The following is a 21,066-nucleotide window of genomic DNA, read 5'->3' on the forward strand; positions in this document are numbered from 1 at the left end:
CACTAAAGGACGGTATTCCAAGCAGAGAGCACAAGGAGGGCAGTAGCAATGAGGGTTCTTCAAGGATCACTGTCTCAGGTCTATAGGAGAATGGAAGTGTTTTTAGGCAGAGGAGATACAGTCATTCCCATGTGTATTTTAGGAGCAATCCCTACCCTATGGGGATGGGTTAGAGGGAGCAGAGTAGGGATTGGGAGGCTACTATAACTGGGGAGAAGAAAACCATGAGAAAACCTGCAGGTCTTTGGGGGACAGGAGGAGGAAGCTTCCAGGGTGCTGCCCATCTCTGGCTGCGTCATTGGGTGATGCAGAGCAGGAGATTGGGTATGGTCAGTCTCAAACTATAGGATGTGCAGGTGTAAACACGGGTCTGTGGGAAATGACTCCATGGCCCAGGAGAGAGCTATGGCTTGAGGTTGTGGACAGGAAGCTAAGGGGGAAGGCTCAGCTGTCCAAGAGGTCAGAGAGACCCTAGAAAAGCCCCAAAGCTATCAGAAGGAAAGGACCCCTAGAAGGAGATGGTGAAGCAGCAGCCGAGGTAGAGGAAGAGGATAGGAGGGTGCAGCTCCCCCAAGAGAGTGTCGGTAGGGTCAGACAAGATAAGGATCAAAAAATGTCCCCCAGCCTGAGCCCTAGGGAGGCGGGGGGTTGGTTACAGAAGCCAGTTAGTGTCCGTGTGTCTGCTGAGGCTCCGATGGACGGGAGCTGGGCTGAGCTAGGAGTTTGGGAGAAAACGTTTTGGGTCTGTGTGTCTTCCTAGGGTGCGTAGCGGAGGGGTTGGCTGAGAACAGGGTACGGAGGCTATCTAGCGCAACTTGTGTAAGCTGTATGGCCAACAGCCATAAAGGAACGGGCTGCGGGGGCCATTTAGAGCGAGGGTGGTTGGGCCCAGGTCACGGCCCTCCTGGGGACAGGGAGCCAAGTGCACGCAGACGTCGGGACGGCACACTGAGCAGAGCCTTCTGATCCCTGAGGCCGCCGCGATGCCCCCTAGGCCCAGAGGCGCCGCCGCCTGCGGACTCAGCACGGAACTAGGCGTCCTGTCCCGACGCGGCGCGCGCTGTCGCGATCCGGCGGCGCGTGACGTGGCGGGGGCGGGGCCTCAGCGGCCCGGGCGGCCGTGGCGGTCGAGCTGCTGAGCATCCTGTCGGCGCTTGGCTACCGCGAGGTAACGGGCCGCGGGCGGGCGCGCGGGGGAAGCGGGGCCGGGGCGGGGGGCCGCGTCCTGGAGGCCGAACTCTCCGCGCCGCCGCAGTCGCCGCGTGCGGAATTCGGGCCCGCCAAACCCGGCGCGGGGTGGGCGGGCGGGCGGCACGTGAGAGACGCCGCGGTGAGAGCGTGCTAGAGGGTGACGCTGTGCGTGTAAGAGGGACCGCGAGCGTGAGGGTGGCTCCAGGAGTGTGGGGAACCCTGAGTGTAAGACTGAGCGTGTCAGATTGTGTCTGTGTGTGTGTGTGTGAGCGACCCCCCTGAGTCTGAGGGTGACTGTGAGTGTGCAAGAAAGACCCTGAGTGAGAAGATGACGCCGAGAGTGTGTGAGATGATGTTGACAGTACGGGAGAGACTTTGGTGTGAAGGAGACTCGGTGTGCGTGAGGCACACCCCCCCCCCCCCCCAGACTAGCGGGAGGCTGTGTGTGTGAAACCCAGAGCCTGGGGGTGATTCTCTGAGCGTGTGAGGGTGGTTCCAGGAGTGTGCGAGAGACTGAGAGGGAGACTCTGGCGACAGAGGCCCCGAGTGTGACGCTGTGTAAGAGACTGAGAGGTGCTCCAGGGTGAGCGTGACGGGAAGAAAGCGAGCCTGTGCTGTGAGAAAGTCTGCAAGAGAGAAAGACGGCGTGCAAGACTCTGAGGATGTCCTGCAGGATCAGAGCTTGGGATGCTGCGAGATTGTCTAGGGCGGGGGCTTGCAGGGCTAGGGAACCGCGTGCTGCTGCCATGAAGGCTCCTCCTCCCGTCTCATGTCCTGTCATCTTGTTTGATCATCTCACGTTGTAAATGGAAAGAGATATTTGTAAAACATTCTGAGAATTCTTCACTAAGCGCTAGGCAAACAGTGTGGGTACCACGTTGTGTAATGGTCGGTATAAATAGGAATCAATATTTAACAGACTTGAGCACCTCTTGTGTGCACTGGGCTGTGGGGCTTGGTGACACGGTTCAAAAGAATTCAGTCTCTGCCCTTGATGGGGGAAAAAAAGCACTGCCAGCGAATCTAGCATCGTGTTAGCAGAATGCTCAGCCATCTGGTGCTTCTCTGAGAGCTGCTCCCTGATTCGAAGATCTGGGGGCAGCAGACTTTTGAAAGTCTGAGTGCTTCCTGAGCTCATTTTCGTCTCTCTTCGCTTGCTGTGAAGCCCTTAGGAGGAAGCTGCCCAGGCTGCCTACTTTGCTAAGGTGCCGTTGTGCGCTCACGGCTTTTGCTTCCCAACTTTGGTCTCAGACTGTCATTTGAGTTCTTATATTTGATTTCCCTCTCCTGACAAGTATGTGGAAAACCACAAACCCAGTTTTTCCCTGTCTTTCTTCTTCTCTCTCTGGCTGCGGACATATTTTTATTGCAGACCAGAAGTAAATACCAGTTATGTGACTTATCTCCTTGGCACTTCTTGGTACAGGAAATTTCCTGACCTCTGTGTTGTGCGCTTCCTGCTGTAGCCTCCAGGATGTGGATACGTTTCTACAAAAGTGACGCAAACAGTGCTCACAGGACCTGGGACTCCGGGAGCAGCAGCAGTCTAGATATGCATGATTTGAGATGACCGAGCTACTTCTCTGACACATGTGTGGGCTGGTGGCTTCAGTTACACTCCACTGTGAGTGTGATGGAACTTCTCAGTTGAGAATGCTGTCCCTGCCAGGCATATAAAACATAAATTTTACAAAGGGAGATATCCAGCTGCTTATTAGGCTCGTTTTTTGATAAGCTGCCTCTTACTCTTTGTTGCAGAGGTTAAGTGGCCAAGACAGACAGGTGGAATTAGGCCTTGATGTGGAGGCTTCATTTTCTTCTCACATCCTGACCCTTCATAATGAGGCAGCTTATGGAAGTGTGATGTTTGTTCATTTCCTCACAGGTGAATGTTGTTGCTCTGTCCTCTGTTAACTTTCTTGGATCTTTGTGATTTGTAAAGAATTTCAGTTATTTTTGCACACTATGAACAGGATACTAGTGATGAGAATGGCTCATATATAATTAAAAATTATGTAACACTGTATTATATAAATTGTATATATATTAAATTATATCTTTTTCTAAAGAGTAATTGTGGTGGTTTATAATGAAAGCTACTTGCAATGAGGTTGTTAAAAAGAAATTGAAAACCAAAGTCATGGAAAAGAATAGATACCATGTACTGTTGAAAGTAAGGTTATCTGTTCACTGTGATTGGGAACTGAATTGGATCTTGAGTTTCCTATTTTCTTGGGTAAAAAGATAAATATAGAGTCACATCACTTTTTTGTTTTATAGGAGTGTAAGTATGTGTGTGTATATTATATAGATACAGTTAAACATTAAGAAAATTAAAGTCTACTAATTGTGGAAAATATATAAAGCTCAGAGGTGTATAGAAAAGAGAGTCCTCTATATTTTTACCACAGTTAAGATTTTGAGGGGTGCCTGGGTGGCTCAGTTGGTTGGGTGACCGACTTCGCCTCAGGTCATGATCTCACAGTTCGTGAGTTTGAGCCCTGCGTCGGGCTCTGTGCTGACAGCTCAGAGCCTGGAACCTGCTTGGGATTCTGTGTCTGCACTCTCTCTAGCCCTCCTCTGCTCACGCTCTGTGTCTCTCTGTCTCTCAATAGTAAATAAACGTTAACAAAATTAAAAAAAAAAAAAGATTTTGATATTTTTCTCAACAGCATTTTCCCTCATAGTTACCCATTGTAAAAGAGATTGTAAATCCAGCTTGTAAAGTATTCCTTGTAATTGAACTCTGAAAGATTCTTTTTTTTGCCCCTGAAATTGCATGTGATAGTTTCACGGTTAAGTTTTCATGAAGCAGTTTTAGTGGTCTGATGAATTCCTTTATTATCTGCTTAGAGGAGCCTATAAAATAGTATGAAAACCTGCTAGAAAACTGCATTGTGCCCTTACAGGCAGGGTTTAAGACTAGTTTTTCAAAACAGGAACTTACAGGGTACACTGAATGATTTAATGGAAATTGTCTTAGGTAGTGATTTTAGAGACTGTGTGAGAGAGACTGAGAATCCGATACTGTTTGTGATCTTCACATACTGATTTTTCTTATCAATTGGATAAAAACTGAAGACAGAAGGATAGCCAGTTCAGAGAGGGTGATCTGGTAAGATTTTGTTGTACACTCTTCCCCCCAAATACCAGGCTACTTAGCTGGAGATAGTGGCTTAGTTATGAGCTCCTTGATTTTCATCCCATTTCTGTGGGGATAGGATAAACAATGCATCTCACAGATAAGGATTGCCTTTTTGAGAATGTATGTAGATACTGTGGCAACTAATTAAATGTACTTGAATTCAAAACCATTATTGTAGTCATAGTTGCTTTTTATCCTTTTTTTCCTCTTTCATCATCTAAAGAACAAGTACTTTGACAAAATGATAAGAACCACCATCTCAGACTGAATTCTCTGAATGATCACTTCATTTAGTTAAGCCTTGTTTGTTTGTTGTTCTGGCAAGCAGGTGAGTAGGTGGCTCAAGGTGTTAGACTTTTAGTAGGGTTTGTTGTGTATTTTCTCTTTTAGCTATTTTTTGTCCTTGGTATTTATTTATTTATTTTTTTTGTGGGGGGAGAGAGATAGAGAGTGAGCGGGGGAGGGGTAGAGAGAGAGAAGGAGATAGAGAATCCCAAGCAGGCTCCTGGCTGTCAGTGCAAAGCCCATTGTGGGGCTCAAACTCACAAACCACGAGACCATGACCTGAGCTGAAATCAAGAGTCAGATGCTTAACTGACTGAGCCATCCAGGTGCCCCTGTTCTTGGTATATTTTTATTCAGTGATCACAGATTGAGTACCAAGCCTGTGCTGGGCCTTGTACTGGGTGCTGTTAAAACAGACAAGGAACTTACTAACTAGTTGGGAGAGACTGAAGGTAAGTAAATGCAACAGAATGAGGTGGCTGCTGAGGCAGAAGTATGTATTAGAAACCTTACAGACACAAGGAGATAGGTGGAGAAAGATGGCAGCCAGGATGTTGGGGAAAAGGTGAGAGAAGTAGGGTGTTAGAAGCAGAGGCTCAGTACGAACAAAGGTGTGTTTGTCTGATGGGCTCTAGGAACCCTGGACTATTCCAGGTTCTGGAAGCTGCAAGGAATTTAGTGTGATAGGACCTTGGGTGGGACAGCGGGGGTTGGAGGTAGGGGTGGGTGTGGGGGGGTGTAGTGATAAGGACCTGATAAGTAGGTTGGAATTGGTCTTAAAGGCCTCAGGTAGCACCTGAGGGAGGGTTCCTAACTGTGCTCTGATACCAACAGAGTAGATAGTAGGGTTGATACTCTGTTGTGAAATTTGAGGAGCCAAAGTAGTGTTTTTCCTGCTAGAAGGCTGCCTCCTACCCCTAGCCTGCCCCCTGTCTCCTGGATGGAGGTAAACCCTATTGCAGTTGCCAGTTTTTGTTTGTTTTTCTCAGAATTCACCTAATTAGACAAGAGCTATGTTGTTGGCACATTCCGTTTTCAGGTCTTCCAGATCTTGCTGATTTTTTTAAAGTAGGCTCCACATGCAGTGTGGGACTTGAACTCATGACCCTGAGATTAAAAGTCGAATGCTCTACTGACTGAGCCAACCAGGTACCCCTCGATCTTGCTAATTTTATGTCTATCTATTCTAGTGACAACTGAGAGAGGTGCTTTGAAGTCTCCAACTATAATTGTAGATTTGTGTATTTCTCTTTTTAGATATATATCACTTTATGTATTTTGAAACTTTGTTGTTGGAGGAAATATATATTTAGAATTGTCTTCTTGATGAATTCTTTATCCCTAGCAGTATTTCTTATTCTGAAGTTTATTTTATATAATGGTACTATAGCTACTCCATCTTTCTTTTGATTAGTGTTTGCATGGTTTATTTTTTTCCTATTGTTTTACCTATAGTTTACTTATGTCTTTATATTTAAAGCAGGTTTCTTGTAGACTACATGTTGGGTTTTGCATTTTTATCTGCCAGTATCTATTTTTTAATTGGTATGTTTAGATCATTTATATTTCATGTTATTATTGAGATGGTTGGATTAAAATCTTCCTTCTTGCTACTTGTCTTCTGCTTCTATTAGTTCCATATGTCTTTTTTTCTGCTTTCTTAAAAAATTTCTATTATTTAAGTATAGTTGATATACAACATTATGTTAGTTGCACAACATGGTGATTCCACAATTCCGCGCATGCTCACCATGATAAGTGTGGTTACCATTTGTCACCATACACCATTACTACAATATTAACTATATTCTCTATGCTGTACTTTTCATCTGCGTCTTATTTATTTTATTATTTTTAAGTTTATTTATTTATTTTGAGGGGGGGAATTGGGGAGAGAGAGAATCCCAAGCAGGCCCCACACTGTCAGTGCAGATCTTGTGAAATGATGACCTAAGCTGAAATCAAGAGTTGGGTGCTTAACTGACTGAGCCACCCAAGCACCCCTGGAAGTTTGTGCATCTTAATCCCCTTCACTTGTTTTGCTTATCCCCTCACTTCCCTCCCCTCTGGCAACCACCAGTTTGATTTCTGTAGTTATGAGTCCCTTTCTTTGTTGTTGTTTGTTTTGTTTTTTAGGTAAGTATGATCATATGACATTTATTTTTCTCTGACCTACTTCACTTACTTTTGGTTTGTGTATTTTTTATGTTTTATTTCCACTGTTGGCTTGTTATTTACACCCCTTCTTTTAATCTTTTTAGTTTAGTTTTGTTTTTAATATTTACCTATTTTGAAGGAGAGAATGCATGTGGGGCAGGAGTGGAGAGAGAGGAGAGAGAGAATCCCAAGCAGGTTCTGGTGCTGTCAAACCAGAGCCCAAAACAGACCTCAAACTCACAAACTGTGACATTATGACCTGAGCTGAAATCAAGAGTCGGATGCTTACCCAACTGAGCCACCTAGGTGCCCCTTTAGTTTAGTTTTTTTAAAGTAATGTTACATTATTTCACATATGAGAACCTTACAACAGTATAATTTCCAATTCTTCCTTGTCTTTGTGCTGTCATTGTCATACATTTCACTTTCATATATGCTATAAATCCACAATTCACTGCTCGTGAATTTTTACTTGAGGCAGTCAATTATATTCTACAGCAATTAAATGGCCCCCCAAAAGAGTTTTTTTTTTCAAAAAGTATTTTTTTTTTTTTTATATTTACCATAGACCATTTGATACTGTTCTAGGTTTTTACTTTTTTTCCTGTTTTGACTCTTGTGGTTTTCATCTCTCTGCTGAAATTTCACCTGTTTATGCATGCTGCCCAACTTTTCCACTAGAGCATTTAATGTATTAATCATAGTTATTTTGTATTTTATATTTTTATGTTTTGAGAGAGAGGGAGAGTATGTGCACACACGAGCAGGGGAGGGGCAGAGGGAGAGAGTATCTTTTATTTTAAGTTTATTTTTTTTTTTGACAGAGAAAGAGAGCACACTCACAAGCACTCATAAGCAGGGGAGGGACAGAGACCGATGCGGGGCTCGAACTCACAAACTGTTAGATCATGACCCTAGCCAAGATCAAGAGTCGGATGTTTAACGAGAGAGAATCTTAAGCAGGCCCCATGCCCCACGTGGAGCCTGAGGAGGGCCTCAGTCTCATGACTGTGAGATATGACCAGAGCATTAGATGCTTAAAAGACTGAGCCATCCAGGGGCCCCAATCATAGTTAGTTAGTTAGTTAGTTATTTTCAGGAGTAGAATTCAGTGATTCATCACTTACATACAACACCTAGTGCTCATCATAACAAGTGCCCTCCTAATACCCATCATCCATCTAGTCCATCTCCTACCCTCTTCCCTCCATCAACCCTGAGTTGGGTTTGGGTTTTGTTGTTCTTGTGGTTACCTTAGGTGCACACATGGCTTCAAATTCCTCTGGTGTTTCCTTGCGTTAGCATTGGTTTGCTGGAGGAAGGGTTTTTCTTCAATGTTTATGCTTTGCCCTCAGCTTTAGGTCTTTTTGTTGTTGTTGTTGCTGGGTGCTTCCATACCTGGTGGTGGGGAGCAGGGATTCTCTGTTGTCTTGGTTCAGCCTCAGTCTTAGGCAGGCCCTGTTTTTCTGGATCTGAGTGGGGGGAGAAAAGGGAGGGGTGTGGATCTTTTTGGTGATCCTGCTCTTGGCCCAGAGGTAGGATATCATTAATGGTCTGGATCAGAATGTCCTGCCTTCCCCCAGGAGTAAAGGGTTGTTTTATTTTTCTTTCACCCTGCCCTAGCTGCCTTGGGAGTGGCAGAGTTTTGCCACTCTTTCCCCAGCAGTGTTAAGATTTTTATTCTAGGGGCACCTGGGTGGCTTAGTGGGTTGGGCGGCTGACTTCAGCTCAGGTCATGATCTCGAAGTCTGTGAGTTCGAGACCCGCGTCGGGCTCTGTGCTGACAGCTCAGAGCTCGGAGCCTGTTTCAGATTCTGTGTCTCCCTCTCTCTGACCCTCCCCCGTTCATGCTCTGTCTCTCTCTGTCTCAAAAATAAATAAACATTAAAAAAAAAAAAAAAGATTTTTATTCTAGAGAGGGCACCTGGTGGACCTTTGTATTTTTCCTGGAATAGTGATTGCTTTCCTTCTCCAGACTAGCCCTACGGAGAGGCTATCTTTGGCCTCCTGCCTAGTATTTTTTATGAGCATCCAATCCACAGAGATCTGTGGAGAAAAAACATCTAAGTGTCTATGCTCTTGCTAACCCACACTAGACCTTTATTATTGTCTTTTTTTTTTTTTAAGTTTTATTTATTTATTTTGAGACGGAGAGAGAGCAAGCAGGGAGGGACAGAGGAAGAGAGGGAGAGAGAGAATTCCAGGCAGGCTCAGTACTGTCAGTGAAGGTGGGGCTTGAACTCCTAAACTGTGAGATCATGACCTGAGCCAAAATCCTGAGTCAGACACTTAACCGACTGAGCCACCCACGTGCCCCTAACCCATGCTAGACCCTTAGTAATTCATTAAAAATTATACCTGAATTCTACTTACCTGCCTGTATATTGGTCCCACCATTCTCCCTCTGCCACTGATGAGCCAGACCTTACTTCTCTCCGTGGAGGTGCCTGTTTTTCCTTAAATTTCAGTCCACTTGGTTACGCTGTAACCTTAGCTCTCTGATGGCTTCAAGAAAAGTCACAGCTTTTGATGTAAGAAACAAAGCTGAGGAACTGTAGATAAAATTAAATATATATAACCCACTGCCCATTGACTGATATTTGAGATAGGCAGAGTATGACATTCTTTCAGGAACTCCCAACTATCTTAATGTTTATACTTTGCTAGAGGGAAAAACAACCTTAGCTTGACAATACCTAGGCCCCTAGGATCCTGTGTGTCTTTAGCATATGAAAGTCTGTTTGGAAACCTCCAGGTACCTTTTACCTTCCTCAACTCCCAAGTATAAGATTGGTTCGTCTGCACAACCCCAGTGCAGCTCTTTCTGTCCACAGGTCCTGTCCCTGTGCTTTAATGAAACTACCTTTTTGTACTGAAGACATACCAAGAATTCTTTCTTAGCCGTCATCTCCAAACCCCAACACTCCAAACCATATCAGTTATGTAGATTATTTGGCTTTTTCTTGTCGTTGGAGTGGGAGTGATGCTTTCACCATCTTTCTACATCTTAAATCTAATTTGTGGTTAAATATATATTTGGTCTTCATCAACTGTTTCTAGACACAGCTCCTATAATTTCCTATATAAGAGCCATATAATTTCCTATATAAGAGCCATTTCCTATATAAGGCTTTTTTTTTTGTTATATTATTTGTGTTTGTTCTCAATTCCTGAAATAGTTCAAGGGCAATAAAGGTGAAATGGATGTCTTTTGTTATTTATATAACAATCCCCTTTCAACCATACCTCTGAGTTTATGTTAATGAAGTGATTTTTGGAAAACATCTTGATCTCCTAAGGATGGAGGTTGGTTGCTAGAGGAACCAGACCTGTGATTAGGAGATTGATAACTTAGGTTCAGTCTGACCTCTGGGGAGGGGAAAGGGGCTGGAGATTGAGTCAATCTCTAATGGCCAATGATTTTCATCAATCATGCCTTTTTATTTTTTTTTTTCTTTTTTTCTTTTCAACATTTTTTTTTAAATTTATTTTTGGGACAGAGAGAGACAGAGCATGAACGGGGGAGGGGCAGAGAGAGAGGGAGACACAGAATCGGAAACAGGCTCCAGGCTCCTAGCCATCAGCCCAGAGCCTGACGTGGGGCTCGAACTCACGGACCGCGAGATCGTGACCTGGCTGAAGTCGGACACTTAACCGACTGCGCCACCCAGGCGCCCCAATCATGCCTTTTTAATGAAGCCTCCTTAAAAATCCCATAAGGAGAGAGTTTGGAGAGCTCCCAGGTTGGTGAACAGGTGGAGGTGCTGGGTGAGTAGCGGCTTGATCAGAGAGAGAATGGAAAGTCCACACCCCTTTCCATATACCTTGCCCTAAGCATCTTTTCCATCTGGCTGTTCCTGAGTTATATCCTTTTTATTTTTTTATTTCTTATTTTTTTTAATGTTTATTTGTTTTTGAGGGAGAGAGAGACAGAGCATAATGGGAAGGGGGCAGAGAGAGAGGGAGACACAGAATCTGAAGCAGGCTTCAGGCTCTGAGCTGACAGCATAGAGCCCTACCTGGGGCTGGAACTCACAAGCTGTGAGATCATGACCTGACTGAGCCACTCAGGTGCCCCCCCTGAATTATATCTTTTTTTAATAAACTGGTAATCTAGTAAGTAAACTGTTTTTCTGTGAGCCACTCGAACAAATTAATTGAACCCAAGGAGGGGGCAGTGGGACCCTTCAGTTTATAGCCAGGCATAGTGGAAGCCCTGGTAACAACCTGAACCTTCATTTGGCATCGGAAGAGGGGAAAGTTTTGTGGGACCGAGCTCTTAACCTGTGAGATCTCCAGGTGGATAGTGTCAGGAGTAAGTTAAGTGTTGCAAAATTGCTTGATGTGTGGAAAACCATACATCTGGTGTCAGAAGTCCAAACAAGAATGTGTGGGAGCCCCAGCCTCCTCCCGCCAGCTAGCTAAGGTTTGATGGAATAGGGGAGAGGCTGGAATGGGCACTGGGACCAGGGACCAGGTTTCTCTGCTTGCCCTGGGTTGAATTGGGTGGAAAAAGGCAATCTAGATCTCTCTGCACCTGACTCATGGGCGAATATAAGCTCCTCTGCTATTTCCAAGTTTGTTTTCATGGTTGCTTTGGCTCAGCTGACAGACACGTGAAAACAAGTATGTTCCCACGTGTCTGTGCCTGCAGAGGGAAACCTGCATGGCTTGGTGCCAGGAGTGAAAGGAAGAGTGGTGCTGCCTTAAAGCCAGTTCTCATCTAAGCGGAGGTAGGCTGGCTCCACTCTGGAAGTGAGAGAAGGCTTATCAGTGCCCAGAGGAGTTTTTTCACTTCGTCTCCAATCCAGACTCTGGAAGGGGACCGGAACAGGTAAGGCAGGAGTTTTGGATGGAGCTGTGGAGACTGGAGTTTTCCCTGAGAACTACTTACTCTTGAGTGGCTGTGGTTCCCTTACTCTGAGCTCCACGAGGTAAGGTTCTGGCATCTCCATCTTTGTTAAGTAGATGAGAGGCTTCTGGGAAGATGATGTACTGATCTCATTCTTATCCCTGGAAATTATCTCTGTGACCTTAAAAGACTGACTCCTGGGTGGGAATCAAACGGCTTACAGGATTCCTTTATCCAGAACATGAGGGGGGAGTAAATAGGTGATCTGAATTCCTGATTCCTGGGGCATAGGAAGGTTCTTGTCTTCCTCTGACAGATTCTGGGTTCTTTATATGAAGATTGGTGTGGAGTCTAATTTTCCTGAGGTTTCTGGACTGGCCCAACTCTAAACCAAAAGTAGTAGTGTGTGTGCCATCTCCATACAGGGTGCCTTCTGATGCCAGGTCTGTGGATAAGAAAAGTCATGTAGCTCTGATTGAGTGTCAGAATTCCTGGGCCCTATTCTGGGAGAATCTCTTTGCAATCCAGATGGTAGTGAGAGGCACATGCTGAGAAGGAAAACAAATAAACAGATAGCAGTTGAGCCCCAGGTTAGGGTGCCCTCTGTGTGTTCTTTCTCCATCTGGTCTTGTCTCTTTTTCTGGGCACTTTAGAAAAAGAGATGTGTTGAACGGGGAAAGCAGCAATGAGGGAAGGTGGAAGTGGTGGACTTAGCAACACACAGGTGTGTATTTTCATGAAGATCCTCTCCTTGGTCTAGTCTTTGTAATGGCCCTGGTCTTAGCATCTTCCTAGTCCTTCTCACCACCTGCTCCTATTCTTTCGTATTTTTTGCTGGCCTGAGAGTAGCTACAGACTTCTCTGCATGTGGCTAGATACTGCAGGAGTTCCTGTTTATGTTTGGATGGAGGTGAGTGGGTTTGGGCAGTGAGGGACCTATCAGGCTGGCTAGAGCTATAAACCTGGTGCTGGGAGTTTGGTCTCTGCAGGTCAGGTTTGCAGCTTGTTGTTGTTGTTGTTGTTGTTGTTGTTTTTAAGTTTATTTATTTATTTTAAGAGAGAAAGAAAGAGAGAATCTCAGGCAGGCTCTGCACTGTCAGCACAGAGCCCCAGAGCCCAATTGGCGCTTGAACTGATGAACCATGGATCATGACCTGAGCCGAAATCAATTGCTAGATGCTTAACTGACTGAGCCACCCAGGCACCCCTGGTTTGCAGGTGTTAAATTGACCAAACTAGACTCTGTAGCTCAGGGGTTAGAGCACTGGTCTCATAAACTAACCAGACTAAAACCTATACCTTAGGGAGAATCTGTGCTATGGCTAGGCGTAATGCCAACCTAATGTCTGGGTGTCAAGCCAGGTACCTCTTGTTGGAAGTTGCCATCGCCTGAACCCTGTCATTGTCATCTTTCTTGGGAGCACTAGATGTCTGCCTACCTCCATTTATTTCTCTGTGTCCTGTGGTGGGAACTGATATAAGGTCATTGTATTTAGATCTATGTGCAAGGCATGCCATTCCTACAAAAGAGGTTGGCTTTGCAGTTCTCTAAACCAGAGACTCACCAGCTCCTGCCCTAGACTAATACATTTATATTCTTTGCCAGGTCACAGGAAACACAAGTGTGAAGGAGACATTTGCCATGGAAGCCAGGGAGCTGGAGAGCCCCACGCCAACCTACCATCTCATTCCTGAGGCCAGCCAGCCCAGAGAGAAAGATGTCAGCATGCAACCTCAACAGACCATGGAAACTATGCAGCTAAAAAAGGAGATCTCTCTGTTGAATGGGGTTAGCCTGGTGGTGGGCAACATGATTGGCTCAGGAATCTTTGTCTCACCCAAAGGCGTGCTGGTATACACTGCCTCCTATGGGTTGTCACTAGTCATATGGGCCATTGGTGGGCTTTTCTCAGTTGTTGGTGCCCTTTGCTATGCGGAGCTGGGGACTACCATCACCAAGTCTGGGGCCAGCTATGCTTATATTCTAGAAGCTTTTGGGGGCTTCATTGCCTTCATCCGCCTTTGGGCCTCCTTGCTAATTGTTGAGCCCACCAGTCAGGCCATCATTGCCATCACCTTCGCCAACTACATCATCCAGCCCTCGTTCCCCACCTGTGATCCCCCGTACCTGGCCTGCCGTCTCCTCGCTGCTGCTTGCATATGTAAGTCTGGGGTTTAGTGGGAAAGTATGTTTGAGGATGTGGGTTCCTTTAATAATGTTAATGGTACCTCATATTTGAACAGTATATTTTGCTTTATGGGAGGAAGAGAGGCATCTTACCTTTTGAAGAAGTAATTTCACCAAAGCCATTTAACCCTGAGAGATAAGTAAGGGTAAGGGATAGAGATGAGAGAAATTTGAGTCTGTTTGTGGCTTTTGGTGCCTCACATTCCTTCAACTCTTGCTGTTACAGAGTTCTGTGCTCCAGTCTATGTGACAGGTTGGTGCATGTCTTATTTTTGTCTTATCAGATGTTTTGATTGGAGTCAATAGCACTACTTGTGGCTTAACCCAGAAAAAAACCTCAGTGCTGAGGACTTTATTTTGCTTCCCAGCTTTTTATCTTAATCCAGTTAAAAAAAAGAAAACAAACCAGTTTAGAGGCTGAGAAAAGAGCTTCTCTAGATTGTTGGGGGTGGGGGTGGTGAGGGGGTCCCAAGTGTTATCCATCAGGCCCACAGGACCACTGCTCCCTGCCACTTCCACTCTTTGCAGCCCATTGTGTTTTTAATTTTTTTTATTTTTTTAAATGTTTATTTTTTTGAGAGAGAGAGACAGAACATGAGCATGGGGGAGGCAGAGAGAGAAGACACAGAATCCTAAGCAGGCTCCAGGCTCTGAGCTGTCAGCACAGAGCCCGACACGGGGCTCAAACCCACAAACGGTGAGATCACGACCTGAGCTGAAGTCAGATGCTTGACCAACTGAGCCACCCAGGTGCCCCTCTTTGCAGCCCATTCTAAGCAGCAGGCACCACACCAAAATGGCTTTTTCCCATTGGTGTTTCAGATTTCTTTACACTGACTTTGTAAACAAGCTCTGCTTGTGGCCAGTGACAGGAAGGTGGCTTCTAGCCCATATTTGGGTTTCTGAGGACAGAACCTGAGAGATTCCAGTTCATCCCTCTTTATTTTCCTTTTTCTCTTACGAGGTGGTGAAGAGTGATTCTGCCTAAAGTCACTGAAAAGGAAAGAAGATTGCTGTGAATTTACACAGTCTTGTAGAGCTAGTGTTTTAGCTGAGAAGTGGCCCAGAATTCCCTGTGTTCCTTAAGCACTGTGCTGCCAGAAGCACTTAATTATACTCTGTCCTTTCCGTATCTCTGCTTGCAAAAGCTTTGGCAGTGTGTGTAGTTTATCCACAGTGTTAAAAATAGGCTGAGAGTACCTTGGAGTTAGCAGTAAAGGATTGTACTGTACACTGGGCCTCCTGACTTTAAGGATTTGTTAAAGACAAATGTTAAAGGGAACCCCTCCACATATAGCCCCAGGAAGAGGGAAAGTGGGTACTCAGCTGTATTGTATGTCTGGTAGGGTCTGGCCAGGGGAACTCTGGCCAGACTGAGTTGTCTAGAAAAAGAATAATTTTCTGGGGTGCCTGGGTGGCTCAGTCAGTTAAGCATCTGACTTTGGCTTAGGTCATGATCTCACAGTTCCTGGGTTTGAGCCCCACATCAGGCTGTCTGCTGAGAGAGCCTACTTCAGGTCCTCTCTCCCTCCTGCCCTCTCTCTGCCCCTTCCCTGCTCTCAGTCTCTCTCAGTTTGAAAAAATAATAATAATTTTCTGATTAGAAAATGTGTTAGGGGGTGCCTGGGTGGTGGCTCATTTGGTTAAGTATCTGGCTCTTGATTTCGGCTCAGGTCATGATCTCATGGGTTCATGAGATTGAGCCCTGCGTTGGGCTTTGCACTGACAGAGCGGAGCCCGCTTAGGATTCTCTCTCCCTCTTTCTCTGCCCCTCCCCCTCTCTCAAAATAAATAAACATTAAAGAAAAAATAAACTAAAATATATTCATTAAGGAGAAAATTAACTTGACCACAAATCACCTATAATCTACCACCAAAAGATGAGCACTTTTAATAGTTAAATCATGTCTTCATTTCTTTCTTTTTATAGAATTGGTAGCATACTTTGCGTATAACTTTATATTCTGCATTTTAAATTTAGTATATCATTTTTTTTTTTCGTTTTGTGGAATGTTCTTCAAAAGAAACATTTTTTTAAAGTAGTGTCTCTTTTACTATTATTGTTTAGAGGTAGTATGTAATGTTACAAGCACTTTGAAAATGCAAAAAAATAGAAAAAAGAAAAGAAAAATCACCCATAATTTTAACTCCCAGAGAACTATTGCTGCTATTTGTGTGAAATACCTGTGGTATTTTTTTTTTCTGTGCTTATCTCATTTTTTACAAGTACTTTTGAGATCATACTCTGTGTGGTTTGTATAATACTTTAAAAAATTTAATATTTAATCCCTTTCATGATATATTCTTAGAAAACATGGTTTAGGGACACATAAGTCGGTTCCTGGCAGTGTGGTATAGTGGTTAAGATCACAGGCTCCCATGCCAGACTGGGATTGATTCCAGCTTTACCAGCTGTTTTTCTAGCTGTTAACCTTAGAGTAGTTAGTTAACTGTTGCTTTGGTCTTCTCATTTGTAAAATGGAAATATCAATTGTACCTACTGAAAAGATGGTTGTGAGGAGTAAGTGAATCAATACATGTATAGTACTTCCCTGTGTCTGGCATATAGTAAGTGTTCTGTAATATCATTATAAATAATATTGCTGTGGGAGTCTTTGTATATATCGTTTCAGAGTTTCTGCATCTTTTTTTAGGGTAGAATTATACAAGAGAAATACTTGTGTCTAAAGAAATAAACTGTTTTAAGATTCTTCATGTGTTACCCAATTTTCTTCTAGAAGGTTTTGTGAGTTTGTGCTCTTATCTAAGCAACTGAGAGTGCCTGTGCATTGGTCTCGTGTTGGCCTTAGGGTGAATTCCAAAAATAACCAAGTCAAAGGACACCTCTATATGTAATTTTTCATGTGCAAAAGATTTTTATTTGCTAAATCCTTTTTCCTTTATGATTTTCCTCATTTTTTTTGTGCTTAGGAAGCCCATCCCCATATCAGGAACTGCTCGTTTGATTGGAGAAGAGACCTCATTTCTTAGAAGTGCAGTCATAGCATCTGTAGCTGCTTTTATTCAAGTGTACTTTTACCCAGAGTACTCAGGATCAGAATTCCTTCAAGCCCCTATCCTAGAAGCCCAGGCTTTTTCACAATGCATGTCTGTAGGCAGGAAATTGTCAGAGACGGGCCGAAGTTATAAAACCATGTCTCATTCTAACTGACAAGACTTTGGAGTTCAGCTTGCTCCTCTTCTTGGAACTTAGGGTGTAGAATCAGGCTGATGCATCATCTAACAAATCTGGAATGTGCTGAAGGGAGTCTCTTTGGGCAGGGGTGGCAGTGAGAGCGACGTGGTCTTAAGAGACAAAAATTTGGAAGAAACCAATTAGGTCATAATTAAGGGGGAAACCCCCAAAATCTGCACTTGTAACCATGGTGAAATTTAGGTGGGATAGGATAATTAAGTTAGTCTAAAATTGAGATATGAGAGGGGTCCACGTTGTTGTTTGGGAGACTGTCTACAGAAATAATAACCATGCCAAGCTAGACAATTAAAGTTCCATTCTAGAAGAAAGGGCCCAGATAGTCTCCATATAACAACTCCAGGTCAGAGCTGCAAGCTGGTGCCCCATGGGCCAGACTTGACCCACAGATATATTTGTTTGGCCTCGTGTTGTAAGCAATTTTGAATTACTTGCCAAAATATGAAAATCAGGACTGGACCTTTCTTTTGAAAAACCAAAAGTTCTGGTAACCTTGGACCCACATTCCTTACTGACACAATCAGCTGCCTTTGAGTAGTGGTTGCTCTCTTTAAAGGAGCACACACTCTTTAGTCTGCTACAGCCCTCCACTCCCTCTTGTTTTATACCCAGACATTCTTACCATTGCTCACTTGTATTACCTACTTGGACCTTGAAGGTGTTACTGATTCAAATCCTGGCTTTTAGCAGCCCCTTACCCTATTCCCAGGTTACACTGGCAGAGAGATCCTAGCAACTTTTTTTTAAATTGCAGGCTATCTTAGCTACTTACTATCCTAGGGTAGTGGTTCTCAACCGGAGGTGAGTTTGTCCCCCAGGAGGCATTTGGCAAGGTCTGGAGAGATTTTTGGTTGTCACACCTGCTGGGAAGGGGTGCTACTGGCATCTAGTGGGTAGAAGCCAGATCTTATAAAGTACAAGCATCTTATAAAGTATAAGACAGCCTCGTACAATTAAGCCTTTTCTAGCCCCAAATGTCAATAGTGCCGAGGTTGAGAAACTCTATTCTAAAGGTGCATTCTACTCATATCTGTGCTGGGAGCTTGGACTCTTCTGTGGTGGGTTGGGCCTCAGGCTGCCAATTGGACTCAGTACGCTTAGAGGCTCTTACTCACTTATGGGACTGTAGGGGAAAATGGCAGTTCTTGAGGTCCATAGGTCCCTTCTCTGGCCAGGTGACCAGCAGCTCACACTTATCATTGGAGATTATTTGCTGTAAAGGTTTCAGTATAGAAGTCATTCAGCATTGACACTGGCATCAAAGCAGAGGCTTGCTCACACTGAGATCCATTTCCCCCACCCTCCACCCCCCATGGTTTGTTTGGCAAGGCCCACAGTGAAGAAGAGCTGGAGGAGGAGGAGCAGGAGCTGGAGGAGATGGGGGAGGGAGACTGCCAAAGGGGAGACGAGTGAAGAAACACTGTATAATTCCTGAATAACTTTCTGTTGTCTCTTGCTGTCTTAGGCGCTAGCGTGGGCAGGGTTCTGAGAAGGAAGGGTATGCTCCCCTTTTTTGGTCAGTTGTTGCTATGGATAGACAGCTTTCATGTTCTGAAAGTGACAGGCCTCAGAAGGACTGGGTCTTTAGCAGTACAAAGACCCTGGAGTCTACCCCTGTATAGAGCATGAATGGTTTGATAATAAGAGTAAATGTGTATATCTGTGTAATTAAAAACAAGGAGGGGGTCCCTGAGTGCCTAAGTTGGTTAAGCGTCTGACTCTTGATCTCAGCTCAGGTCATGATCTCAGGGCTTGTGGGTTTGAGCCCTGCATTGGGCTCAGTGTTTACAGCCCGGAGTCTGCTTGGGATTCTCTCTCTCTCCCTCTCTCTCTTTGCCCCTTCCCGCTTGTTCATGAGCACACACATATATTCTAAATAAATAAATAAATAAATAAATAAATAAATAAACTTTAAGCAAACAAACAAGGGGGTTTCTTAACAAGGCATATACCTGACATATTCATATGCATCCTGAGAGGTAGCTCCAGATTCCAGGATTTACATTTGGAAGGGTTTACTTCTCCTGGACTGTTGTACATTTTTCTCCTAATATATTTGTAGATGGTCTCTCCCCTGCTTTTTTTCTTCTTCTGCCTTGTAGCTGCTGTTGTTAAGGATTGCACTCCTCTGTCCTTGAGTGCCCCTTAGTAACACCCAGCTTGTTTGTGGGAGGAATTGGAAGGGTTCCTTCCTTTCCCTGTTGCTGTGGGAAAAGGGAGCTGTGACTATCAGCATAACTGGGACTATAGCTGCAGATTGCCAAGTCATCTCCTCATCAGAAAGAGAATATGAGAGGCACAGTTCTGTTGTAGGGCACATGTATTATCCAGGATGAATTTCGGCTTCAAACAACTGAAAACCGAAAGCAGTGTGGCTCAAATATATTCAAGTTTATTTCTCTCACAGCATTGTGGGGCTGGTAGGATGACTTTATAGTTTTTCGGGGAGCCAGGTTCCTTCCTTCTGCTTTACTGCTCTGCCATCTTCAGCATGCGACTTCTATCTAGCTGGTGGTCCAAGATGGCTACTCACGCTCTAGCTGCCAAGTCTGCACTGTGGCTGATACGGAGAACAAAGAAAGGCATGTGCTGCCCTTCAAACAGACTTCCTGAGGTCTTATTTATATGAATGTTTGCTTACATCCCTGGGGCAAGAACTTAGTTATCTGGCCATACCTGCCTGCGGAGAGAGGCTGGGAAATGTCAACTTTATTTTGGGAGGCCATGACTACGCTAAAATTTCTATTACTAAGGAAAAAATGGAAGAAGAGATATTAAAAGATAACTAGCAGTTTTTGCCACAGAGAGACTTTAGGGATTTGTTTCTGCTTTGGGGTTGGGTATGGATCTGCTAAAGCCCCTAGAGACTGAAGACCCTCACATGGACCCCACACTTGCTGGTACAGGCTTTCCAGCCAGGAAATGAGATGGGGAGAAGAGGGAAGTCTTGGATGTTGTAATTGTGGATGTGTAACGCTCAGTTGCGTCTGAGCACCTGGCCTCCAGGCTCAGCTTTGTGCTTAAGCCCTGACAGAATCTATGGTGCTAGATGGGGATGGGAATTTGGGGAGGCTTGGAGGGGTGGGATCAGATAGTGATATGTTTCTTAATTAAAATCAGGAAAACCTTAAGGGGACTTGGCTTCTGCATGGTAGACTGTTCTTGGAGCTCCCTGTTCTCTGGCAGGGCTGAGAGTATGGTGAAGCAAGTAAGGCTCTGGGGACAGCATTTAAGGATGCATTCACTCTGGGGGTGAGTACCCCAGACACCTGGGGGTGTCTGGGTGGTCCATTGGTTAAGAGTCCGACTCTTGGTTTCGGCTCAGGTCATGATCTAGCAGTTGGGAAGTATGAGCCCCGCCCTGACGATGCAGAGCCTGCTCAGGATTCTCTCTCTTTCTGCCCCTCCCCTGCTCCTGCTCTCTCTCTTCCCTTCTCTCTCTCAAAAAATAAATAAATAAACTTAAAAAAAAAAAAAAAGAAAAAAGGATGCACTCATTCTGAGGTTCTCCAGGCGACCCTGAAAGTGAGCACCTCCTTAAATTTTGTGCCCCAGACACCCTCCTTACCTCACCCTACTTCTGGCCTTGCTCCCTGGCTACACGTTGTTTTAGATTAAGTATTTTAATTTTTACTGAGGAAGAAGCATTTATGCATGGTAAATAAGTCAGTGTAAAACAGTGTGCAATGGAAAACGTGTCTCTCCCTCACCAGAGCTTTGGTCTTCTTCCCCAGAGGCAACCACTGTGACCAAGCTCTTTTGTATCTTTCCAGCTGTCATTCAGAAGGGGCTCTGAGGGGATTTCCACGAAGAGCTGCCTTCTTTCACTTATTGGCAGGAGTCATTGAATTGCACTATGTGCAATATTTACTTGTGTGCTGAGAGGATCAAGCCAGGGGGGAGATGTGTAGCAGGATGGAGGGAAGGAGAAGGAACAGGAGTGAGAGGGAGTGCCTGTCAGTGAGGCTGTGGAGTATGTCTTCTTTTCTCCCCCATCTTGCAGCCACATCTTGGTGCTGTAAGGCACAAGCACG

General features: G+C 44.7%; 1 protein-coding gene across 5 annotated transcripts in view; it reads left to right on the forward strand.

The window, feature by feature from the left end:
- Positions 1-1,070: 1,070 nt before the first annotated feature.
- Positions 1,071-21,066, forward strand: part of SLC7A6 (solute carrier family 7 member 6) — a 37,581-nt gene continuing 17,585 nt past the window's right edge. Inside the window, exons 1-2 of one of the 5 annotated variants that reach the window (XM_060650364.3) lie at positions 1,071-1,168; positions 13,237-13,792. In XM_060650364.3, coding sequence (XP_060506347.1) covers positions 13,273-13,792 — 520 coding nt within the window. In that variant the 5' untranslated portion in view covers positions 1,071-1,168; positions 13,237-13,272. Of the gene's footprint in view, positions 1,169-1,222; positions 1,357-2,913; positions 3,077-11,404; positions 11,713-13,236; positions 13,793-21,066 lie in introns of those variants that run through there. The other 4 variants (XM_078438917.2, XM_078438916.2, XM_060650363.3 and 1 more) reach the window with 4 other exon arrangements.

Source organism: Panthera onca, chromosome E2 (genome assembly GCF_046562875.1).
Source record: "Panthera onca isolate mPanOnc1 chromosome E2, mPanOnc1 haplotype 2, whole genome shotgun sequence".
NCBI lineage: Eukaryota > Metazoa > Chordata > Mammalia > Carnivora > Felidae > Panthera > Panthera onca.